Source organism: Corvus hawaiiensis, chromosome 16 (genome assembly GCF_020740725.1).
Source record: "Corvus hawaiiensis isolate bCorHaw1 chromosome 16, bCorHaw1.pri.cur, whole genome shotgun sequence".
Lineage (NCBI taxonomy): Eukaryota > Metazoa > Chordata > Aves > Passeriformes > Corvidae > Corvus > Corvus hawaiiensis.
In genome coordinates this window covers 1,180,082-1,190,941 of record NC_063228.1, presented here as the reverse complement: position 1 = coordinate 1,190,941, position 10,860 = coordinate 1,180,082, and the positions used below count along the sequence as shown (strand labels likewise).

General features: G+C 54.9%; 1 protein-coding gene across 2 annotated transcripts; it reads left to right on the top strand.

Moving 5' to 3' along the window:
* The first annotated feature begins 1,188 nt into the window (after positions 1–1,188).
* CLEC19A (C-type lectin domain containing 19A) lies at positions 1,189–10,179 on the top strand. Of its 2 annotated transcripts, none has more exons than XM_048321400.1 (5): positions 1,189–1,294; positions 7,295–7,460; positions 7,955–8,048; positions 8,780–8,912; positions 9,654–10,179. In XM_048321400.1, exons 1-5 carry the CDS (start codon positions 1,201–1,203, stop codon positions 9,731–9,733), a joined length of 567 nt encoding a protein of 188 aa, XP_048177357.1. In that variant the 5' UTR covers positions 1,189–1,200; the 3' UTR covers positions 9,734–10,179. The 2 variants fall into 2 exon arrangements, with proteins under 2 accessions (XP_048177357.1, XP_048177358.1); XM_048321401.1 differs by lacking the exon at positions 1,189–1,294 and adding an exon at positions 2,078–2,332.
* The last annotated feature ends 681 nt before the right edge of the window (positions 10,180–10,860 follow it).

Genomic DNA, 10,860 nt, shown 5'->3' with positions numbered 1-10,860 from the left:
GAGGCATAAATTGGAAATGGAGCAGGACCACAAAATTCTATAGTATTTGTGCCTGTACTATTTCCCTTACGAGCGCAACAGATATAAGAGGACTTTATACAGTATTTTTAAAAATCTGAAGTTAATGTCTAACAAAATGCTGACCACAGGAAGGAGACGTGCTGGATTGGTACAGAGTGCTGTATCATGTCAGGTTTTCTGCTGTTACGTGACGGCGTGGACCCAGCACGGACCTGGCAGATGGGCACGGAGTGAATTCCTGAAGCAGCCTGGGAGCCCCGGGCACAGCTGGGGGTTCCCTGCTCCAGGCTGTTGAAGTGTGTCAGAGCATTGCTTTGCTCTGGGAAAAAAACCCCAAACCAAACACAGGGAAAAACCCAACAAACCCCACCCCCCCGAAACGAAACCAAACCAAAAAAAAAGCACCACTCAAGGGGCTCGGACGTGTCAAACCCCACTGCCCCCACTGCCCTGCAGCTCCGGAGCCTCTCCCCTGCCTCCCTCCCCAGGTGCCCTCCCTGCCGCGGCCGCCGCTCCCCGGTGCCAGCACGGCCCTCGCCCTTCGCCGCCGCCCTGCCCGGGCCCTGCCCGCAGCGGGGTCCCGGCTGTCACCCCCGGCCTGAGGGGCTGCCCCGGCCTCCTCCGCCCGCACCCGAGGGGCGCTGCGGGATGGGGACACTGAACCCCCTCGGGATGCACCTGGCGGGGCGAGCAGGGATGATGTCCGTGCTGGCCTGCGGCCCCGGGGGGTGACAGCAGCTCTGGGCGAGCAGCGTCCGCCCGAGCCGGGCTGCGGGCAGCGCACGGAGCCCCGGCCCCTCGGGGATGCGCTGAGCGGGGCCGGGGGCGGGCTGGGGCAGCGCCCCGGGTGCGGGCCCCCTCGGGGATGCGCTGAGCGGGGCCGGGGGCGGCCTGGGGCAGCGCCCCGGGTGCGGGCCCCCTCGGGGATGCGCTGAGCGGGGCCGGGGGCGGGCTGCGGAGGAGCCGCCGCTCGGGGGAGGGGGCAGCGCGGCCCCTATATCCGCCCCGCCCGGCCGCCGCCCCAGAACCCGCGGGGCCCGGCCCGAACGCGACCCCAGCGCCGGCCGGACCTCCCCGGAACCCGCACGCCCGACGGGACCCCCGAGCCCGGCGCGACCCCCGCGCCCGACGGGCCCCGCGGCGGAGCCGGCAGCGCAGGCGGTGCCCGGCGCTCCGGCCATGGGCAGCGGGCAGCGGGCGGTGTGCGCGCTGCTGGCCGCCGCCCTGCTGGCCGCCCAGGCCTTCCCCCAGACCAACATCAAGATCAGCCAAGGTGGGTGCTCGGCGGTGGCCGCGGGGATTTAGTCGGCCATGGTGGCCGTGGGGAAGGAGCGTGTGTGCCTCCCGCAGAGCCGGCAGCTGGCTTCCCCCTTCTCCGGCCGCTCCAGAAATCCCTGACTTTCTTTGAAATCAGCTTTCTTCTTCACCATGGGGACGTGCCAAGGGCAACTGCGGTCCTTCTCCTCGGGATGCCAAAGGTCTCCGGGCTGGCTTTGTTTCGGTGTGTCGGGTCAGCTCTGTGGTCTTTGGCAGCAGGCGCTGCCGTGGCTCGGAGCCGCTGCGCCGGGCACGCACACGAAGGGTGCGGGGCTGTGGCCATGCGGCCCCGCCGGACAGGCCGAGGGCCATCGGGGCTCCTCGTTTATTCACACTTAACTGCGTGTGCAACAAATACGGGATTCTCCCTTATTCCCCTTCTTTGCTCCGAGCTGCTGCTGTATGTCACTTAGGTTTCTTCCAAACTTTTTCACGGCGTTGGTGCAAGTGAGAGTTGCTGCTCCAAGTTTGTTTGAACCCTGTTAGGTTTATTGGAACTGTGAGTGGAAAGGGAGTCCTTAAGTGCTGTGCAGTGAGATCGTGAGAAAAGGGATCGATACAAGCCTGGCTTTCCTGCCAGACGCCTAATCTGTGGGAGCTTTGCCAAAACTAATTAAGGAGGGAAAAGCTCTGCAAGATAACTCCTATCTGTCAGTGCCAGCTGCAGGCGTGCTGCTGCCAGTATTGGCTGTAGCCTCACAACTCCAAACATACCTGGCAGAGGATTTGAAGTGGTAAAACCAGCTTGGGTTCATTAAAGAATTTGAAAAAGCGAAGCCCTCGGTGTGAGAGGATGTCCCTTGCAATGTGCTTCAACTGATGTTTAATATTTTACTTGGAAACTTGTGACATGTGCCTTAAAAACACTTCTGGGTGTGTAAACTATTGCCCAGTTATGAGATTCGTGTCCATCAGTGGACGTACCATCCCCTGCAGCTCCAAACAACCCCCAGATACACGGAGACCAGAGTCCTCCTCATCGCTTCCTTCGAAGGTGGGTGCTCAGTGTGAGGCTCTTTCATCTGTTAATGAAAGACAAATATTGCAAGTAACATGAAGGTGGCATTGTTTGTCCATGCTGACTATAATGTCAGGGCTTGAGGACTTGCTTCTAAAGCCGTGGGTGAGTTGAGGCACCCCAACATCACACAGCAGCACTGTCTTAGCCCCTGCCACATGCTCCTGCCCACCAACCCCCCTGTTTAAATGCTTATTCTGTGGGTTTACTCAATAGTGTGAAAAACGAGGTTCACTCTCCTGTGAGAATTTAAAAAGTTTAATAAAAACACAATAAGAGACACATAAAATAAAGCAAAGGGATAACGGCCGGGTGCCGTGGCGCTCTGCCAAGAGCACACCTGATGCTCGAGGTGAGTCCTTTTTATACCATTTTTACTGTCTGTTCTCTGTTCATATTCAAACTTTTCCCGGAGCTGTTCTGCATGGCCACTCCTTGGGTCCGCCTTTTTAGAGCATGCTATAAAACCTTGTGGTTTTATTTCTTTTGATTCTTGGGGTTGGGCCCGCTAGGTAAGAGTCGATGGTGGGGTGGATCTCTCAATTCTCCAGACAGTCAGGGCTGATTGCAGCTTTGGGCCTCTTTGCTCCCCGGGCAGAGCGGTGATAGCGGCTCTGGGCTCTCCTGGCTGCCCGTTCTCCGGGCGGAGCAGCCTTTGGGCCCTTTTGTTCTCTGGACAAAGTGTTGATTAGCAGCTTCTCGGGCCTCATCCTCTGTTGGAGGTTCTCTTACTTGCTCACACTTGCTAACATTCTTGCTAAAAAGAGAGAAAACTACATCCACACAGCAAAAAAGCATTTCTAACATTATATAGTACCTACCTTTATACTTTGCGAGAAGCCAATATTATAATCTATGTTTATAACAAGAGGATGTGGTGGGATGGACATCTGGCTCACCCCAGCTTAGCCACAGGCAGTTCCTGCTGAAGTCATCCTGGGGGTGGGTTCTGGGGGTCCCCTGTCCCAGCCCTGTTGTCTCACCCATCCCCTCTCACTCCCCAGAGCTCCAGCAGTGCCAGCCCTGGGTAAAGCCCTGCTGCTGGCCCTCCCCGTGGCCTGAGCTGGTGAGAGGTGGCTCGGTGTTGGTGAGCACCAGGGTCCTGGTGCTGAGCCCCAGCTCTGCCAGCCGGGAGCACTGCCCATCCCTCACTCTCACTACCACAGCCCTCAGATCCCGGTGGAGGGGCTCTGCCCTGGGAAGGACCCAGACTTCCACATGACTGGGATCTCCTCAGCTCTTCTCCGTTGACATTAATTTCAGACGAGCCTGTGGGGCATTGATGGACACTCTCCAAACCCAGCTGCTTGCCAGGAGCTGAAGAGGTTCACTTGCCTTTTCAGGTCAGATGGCAGCATTAGCTTATGGATGTGCCAAGGGGGGTGTCTCCTAGCACCTCTAAGGTTTGAGGAAAGCTGTCAGCTGTTCATGAAATGGAGCTCTTTGATGCTCTGCAACAAGAAGAGCATCTGCTGCCAGCACTGACCTGAGCTGGTCTGCTGTCCAAAACTCTTTGACAGAGCTGGAGCCCCTCAGGAGCCCTCCTTGCCTGGGCATCTCTTGCCAGCCTTGTCCTAGCCCCAGATTTCGCATCTCAAACCTACAAATCCCTGGAAGTGAGGCAGCATTGCTCCTTGGGATGAAGTTTTCAGGGGTAAACCTGCTCTTCACCAGCTGAGTCCATGGGGAGTCATGCAGCTGGTGGTAGGTTTTTTCCCAGTAGCATCCTGAAATGAAAAGAAACCGTTGTGAAACTGGCTAGGATTTTCTCAGTTAATTATTTCTAGTTGGAAATAGGCCAGTTGGGGAAGTGAAACTTTTTTGGCAGAGCAGTGCCAGCTTCTGTAAGATTTTGATAAGTGTTTTTTCTGGTGGTTCTACACTAAATAAATAAAAAAGCTCCAATTTGGCACTGACACAAATGCAGAGAGCACAAAACTTTATTTGTGACCCCAAATATTTGTTTTCCAGCTTTTCTGAGTTAGTAACAGCTGCTTGATCTGAATCTTATCCTCAGCCAAGTCTGGACATCTATTTTGCTGGTGCTGCATTAAAACATGGTCCTGCCCTTAAAACTGCTGCACTGTAAATAAGCAAAGGGAGAAAGGATTCTTGCCATCATTTTTCACCAGGAATTTGGAGACAAAGGGATGGACTGACCTGCCATCCTGCAGGCACTGGCTGTGCTGCTCCTGCCCAGTTTGGAGGAGCTGATGCTGCCAGGGTGATGTTTTGCTGGTGTGCTTAAAAGTGAGGATCGGGTCTAAAAAGCCCCCAAATGCTTCCCCTGTCCCCTTCTAGATGAAAATACCACACACAGCTGCTGGCTTGGGTTGCGAGGCTTTCCTGGAGAGCCATGAGTAAGCCCCTGTACTCACAATCCTACATCAGATTTCTTATGATCTTTCTGCTACAAATCTTCCAAATAAAGCAGCTCCCCTGGTTGTTCCTGCCTGAAAAACTGGGACCAGTAGTTCTCCTCCAAAGAGACAGCCAAAGCCTCTGATCCTGACCTAACAGAAAAGATGCTAATTAAAAGCTGACCTCCCATATTTTCCTTTTTGGTATATTTAACCTTAAATTCCTTCAGGCACCTCTGGTTCACTGAAGCTCGTCAAATTAATGCTACCTAATGGGAACCAGTATGGAATAACAAAGAAGGACTGTCTCAGTTTCTGACTCGGTTTCAGCTGCTCTGAACAAACATGAGGGTGATTTTCCCTGGCAATTGGGGTGCCCATGGGCTGGCCTTGAGCCAGGACACTGGGACACCCACTGCAATTAGCACTCAGGAGTGAATGCTCCGTTTGCTGGGGATGCTGCTGAGTTAAGCCCTGTGAATTTTGCCACCACGCTGACAGAGGTGAGGATTTTGTCAAGGCACTATAATAAAATCCCAGTTGCTGGGGCAGCTGGTGGTGCCTGTCTGGCACAGACCTCTAGGCTGTCCTCGGCAGGAAGGAACAGTAACCTGGAGTTTCTGCAAGCCAGGACCAGGTCCCAGCCCTGTCCTTAATGGGGGTACATGCCTCACCTGTGACCTGGTTGTAAAGCTGAAGCCTCATACTGTAGGTTTGACCCTCTTCCCTTGTTCTGCTTTGGTTTTGGGGGAGACAGGGAACCCTGGCCAGCATCATGGGGGGAGGGGGGCTTGGCTCCCAGGAATCACATCAGCTCTCGGAGTTCCTGGTCCAGCTCTATTGCTACAGTAAAATAATTTGCATTTCCTAGGGCTGTTCTAAGGTTTTTCCCAGTGCAAGTGTGGCCAGGTGTGACTCACAGAGCTGAACTCTGCACCACCACAGAGCTGGCTGCATCTTACCCACTCTCCCCAAAAGCTCTTCCAGCTCAGCAGGCCTTATCTTTTTCCCCCATAGCCCATAATTAGTGCTGATGAGGATGGGAGAGCCCCTTGAGCCCCTCAGGGGTTTGTTGCTGTAGGGTGCAGAGCTGCCCCCAGTCTCAGCTCCTCTGCAGGGATGGCTGGGGGTCCCAAGGCAGGTTGATGGGGTGACACCCCCACAGGGCTTGGCAGTTGACTTGGCCTTGCTCAGGAGGAAAAAAAGACTTTGCATTTGCGGTTTGTCTCCTGGGGGGGTGTGACAGCAGGGACCTGTGGGCTGGCTGGCGGCTGTTTGTGGAGCACTCAGAGATCCCCATGTGGAAAGAGCTGATGAAAGATGAAATTACCACCCAGAGCTGCTAGCACTGGCACAGGGAGGGATTTGGCTCTATGAATGCTCACAACAGCTGCTTTGGATTCACCTTGCCTCTCTTTTTCTCCACACTGTTGCTTCCCTTGCCACAGCCACATCCCTTGCTGCTGTTGGCAGGGTTTTGCTCTTCCCACCCTTGGGGAAAGCCATTCCCCCGGCCCCTCAGTACCGGAGGCACCACCCTGACCTCTCTGGGCTTGAGCCTGTTACCTGCTTGGATAGTCTGATGGCATCTGACGTCTGCCAGCACCCCCTGCACACCCACCCTGCCCACTGCCCCACTCGCTTCGACAGCAGCCCTGACCCCGGACCACGACTCCGTGGCGATGTGGGAGCTGGCTCAGGGGGAGCTGGCAGTTCCCCCACATTCACAAACCAGCAGCTGAGAGAGTTAAGTCTATGTGCCCCAAGATTTGAGGCTCCCGAGTGCTGCATCCTCCCCACAGGAGGGGGAGCAGGACATGGAGGAGGTTGGAGCAAGGTGTTAATGCCGCTGCCGTGTTGCGACAGCGGCAACTGCAAAGGCTGCAGAAGGACGTGCTGCCCCCACAACGGCCTCTTTTGGGGCAGCTTCCCCACTGTGCTGACAAGCGGCAGGGGAGGAGGAGCAGCTGCGTGGCCCCGGCTCTTATCTGTTGGCGGGAGGCAGATAGGCTGGCACCGCTGCCGGCGGCACACGCGCCTGGCCGGCTGCTCCTGGGGCTGGGATCCAGTGCCTACGTGCACGGCTGCATCCCAGCCCAGCCACAGGGCATGGGGGGGTTCCTTGGAGGGAGGAGCTGCAGGCTGTCCTTGCAGGAGGGCAGAACATGGCCATGGCCCTGCAGCCCTGGCTGTCAGCCCCCATCCCAGCACGGCGGCTCTGCTGCTGCTGATAGAGGAGAGAGGAACCCTTATCTTGGTTTTCCCAGTAGCAAATGTCGGTGCCTTTATTTTAAGCATCCTCTACCTAAAGTGATGTCAGACTGGCTTGGAATGCCCTTCCTGGTTTAGACAAATGCTAGAATTGAGGAACCCACAACTTGTTCTAAATGTGTTTTGACTTTTGCAAACTTTTGCGCGTCTCCTGCATCAGTTGGGTTTTCCCTGCATGCGTTTGGTGGTTATTTGCCTGGCTGAGGTGGGGGAGCAGGGCTGGGCACTGCTGCCTCCACCACCTGCTCAGCTGTCCGGCCAAGCTGTCTCACCACCAGCTGCTGGATGTCCTGTGCTCTGCCCCCAGCCATGCCCGAGCCTGTCCACGCCTACTCCTGCCCACTCTTCTGGACAGAGTACGAGGGTCACTGCTACCGGTACTTCCCCGTCAATAAAACCTGGGCTGAAGCCGACCTCTACTGCGCCGAGTTCTCCATTGGCATCAGATCAGCCAAGCTGGCCTCCATCCACAGGTGAGGTGTGCAGAAGCATGTCATCCCACACTGACACAGCCTGGGGAGGGAGGAAATTGGGGGCAAAGTCCCATTCCCTCAGCACAACCTCTGTGTGAGCTGCAGGCTCATGTTCCAGCCTACAAATCCCTCTGCAGCAGCGGCCCAGTCAAGTCTGGTGCACTGGTCACACAAAGGCGACATAGAAAATAAGTGCCTATTTCTGGACTGGCAGGAAAACTGGCATAATACTCCCTAAGTTTCCTCGAACTGTGTTTTTCACTCTTGAAAAAGGGATAGAAGTACAACACAATTACACAGGCTTTTTCCCTATGCCCTCTCCCCCAGCTCTCACCAACACTACGCTCCTCTTGCACAGACCCAGGAAAGTAATCGCCAGCAGTAAGAGGGGGACCCATTTGGCCCCGGGTCCTGTGGTAGGGGGAACGCTTAGGGACACGCCTGACCATTTGCTGACACATCTCTTGATGGCCCTGTATCGCTCTGTTTGCCAGCTGGGAAGAAAACGTCTTTGTGTACGACCTGGTGAACAGCCGCGTGCCCGGCATCCCCACCGACATCTGGACGGGGCTCAACGACCTTCGGCAGGTGGGAACTCCCTGTAGTCATGTGGGAAATGGCTTTGAAAAATTCACCTCTCTGTGTTTTCTTCTTTGCCCCTTATACCCTCTTTAATCAGGAGGTGGCACAGAGTCTGTGGTGCAGCACAGAGAGAAAGTTGTCATTTCACCCATTCCAGTCTGCTTTTAAAAGAGAAGTCTTATTAGAATTAGTAGATTAATCAGTAATTATTCATACCACGTTTTATTACTGGATTAACAGAAAGAGTATTGTTCTGCTGGTCTAAGAAGAGCAAATAAACTGAAAAGGTCTTCAGTGTCAAAAATCACCAAGTTCCATTGCCCTCTTGTGATACTCTGTGACTTTTGAAAGCTGACATGTTGGAAATATATAGTCTAATATGTTAGAAAGAAAAATGGAGACCATCAGGAGAACAGTCTCTTGTCAGCAAATTTTTTGTAGATACTGGAAAAGGAATGGAAAATGAAGAGGACAAGGAGCACAGAACTGGGTGGGGGTGTTAAAAAATACATAGATTTAATTTCTGGGCTTCCCCTGGTGAGAGCACTTCAAAATCTGGGGCTGTTCTTGGCAAGTTTCCAGTTGTAAAACCCAAAGGAGCTGTTTGGCCTTTGCTGAGTGGTGACAGTCTCTCCCCATGTCCCTGGGCTGTGTTTCACTGGGAATGGGGTGGGGACTACATGGGAGTAGGCCTCCCACCCTCTGCAGACGGCCTTTCTCCACTGGTCTCATGCCAGGAGGGTCACTTTGAGTGGACAGATGGCTCCTCCTACGACTACCACTACTGGGATGGCAGCCAGCCTGACGATGGGATCCACTCCATCCCGGAGGAGGAGGACTGCGTGCAGATCTGGTACAGGCACAGCAGCGGTGAGTGCCCAGGGCACCCTCAGTGTTATTTGCATGTCAATAAATTCAATCCACCGTGGCTCCTGCTTTTCTGAAGAGGTTGCTGGCAGGCAGAGGATTTGCATTTTAATTTTTTAGTATTATTTTCTTTTTTCTTTACAGTGAAAACGTGTATTTTCCCTTTCACCATGTACATACATGCACACATACTCATTTTCCCTCTGCTCCCAGCCCATCTCCCTCTCCCATATTAGCAGCAGGACAGGAGCATCAGCTGCCTTGAAGAATTACCAAATTTAGTCGAAGGTCAGATTTTCCCATTTCCCCTCCCACACGGGAAACCCGTGGAAACACTCATTGGTTTGCCAGCTTTTGTCTCCTACGCTGGGGCCAGGGCATCTCCCTGAAGTGGGACAAGACCCTGCCTGTGCAAAAATCCCATTTCACCAGCCAGGTGTGTCCAGACCCCCCAGCTGTACCTGAATGTCCTGTCCACGGGCAGCCTGCTGATAATTTTGGGGGCACAGGACTGCATTTCCAGCTGCCCCTCCACTACCGAGTCCAAGCTGGGGCCTGGCCTCCCCTCCCACATCCCCCAGATGGGGAGGGGGATGCTGGAAGGAAGCATGACTGTGAGTGGCACAAATGGGAGCACATCCAGAGAAAGCCTCCCACAATGGCAGGGGGTCCTGGTCCCAAGGGCAGTGCAGGGTTCCCTCCTTTTGCCTTTTTTCAGCTAATGCCTTGTTTTTTGGGGGGTAGCACTGCGCTCCTGGAACGACAACGCCTGTGGCAGAGCCTTCCCCTTCGTCTGCAAGATTCCCTCACTGGCCCTGGACTGAGGCTGCTGGTGCTGCCCACATTCCCCTTCATTTTGGGTCACCTCTCCAGCTGTGCCAGGCAAGAGCAGTCAGGGCATGGCATGGGTTGGGAGAGCCTTGGAGCTGCTTGGATCCCCAGCCAGTCCCTGGCTGCAAAATCCCTCCTGGGAGTGTGGTGGGGATGAACCTGGCACTCAGCACTGACAGGAGCTACATTCAACAGCAAAGGAGCCCCCAAGCCTGAGTCTGGCTTTGGATTTCAGATCGACTATCACAGCGTGTTAGAGGAAGCCCATGATTTTACCAATACACCAAACTGTTAGCACCCAAAAATAGCCATGTGTAGGAAATGCTTTTGCCTGTTGATCTGCAAAGAGTGGAGGAAAAGTGTTGTTTTCTGTTAAGTTATGCAAAATGCCTCTTGTCCATGTTATTTTCCTCTCTGCTAAAATAAACGGCAAACAGCAGGTGGAGGCTCCGCTCTCTTTCTTGCACTGGAGTAGCAGTGACTCCCTGGGGACTTGGGGTTTCATGTGGAAGAAGTTGTTGTTTCCCCAGCCTGCTCTGTATTACAGAGGTGTGTTGAGGGGGAAGCAGCTCCCTGGGAAAGTTTATTTTATTGACCCTGGCTGTTTTTTGGGGTAGCCTGTGTGGTCACCCTGCCCTTTGCCTGGCCCCCAGCAAACACAGAGTGACCGTGGAGGGTGTGGGGGGCCAGTCAGTGCCCCACAGCTCGGCAGCATCCTGGCAGGTGAGCAGGGTCTGGCCCTGGCTGCTTCCAGAGGACTGGGTCAGCTGGAGGGCAGGTGAGGGGCTGACAGACCCCAGCTGGGGGCCAGCCCACCCTCACACCCCTGTCCTGGGTGGGGAGAGCTCGCAGAGTTTGCTGCAGCCCTGTTTCCTAGTGAGATGATGTTTCTTCCCTAAGCCCTCGCTGACGTGCTCTGCTGCACTGGCACCGCAGAAGCACTTCTGTCTTCCAGGTAAATGATTCTGGGGAGGAGTGTGTGGCTGTGGCAGCTGCTGTGTGCCTTGTTTGACCTGCTCAGTGAGAGGGGACACTCCTCCTTGGACGAGGGCTCATTTGCAGGGTTTGGGTGCAAGCGGGGCTGTGCTGGTGCCAGGGCCCAAGGGAAGGGCAGCACCAT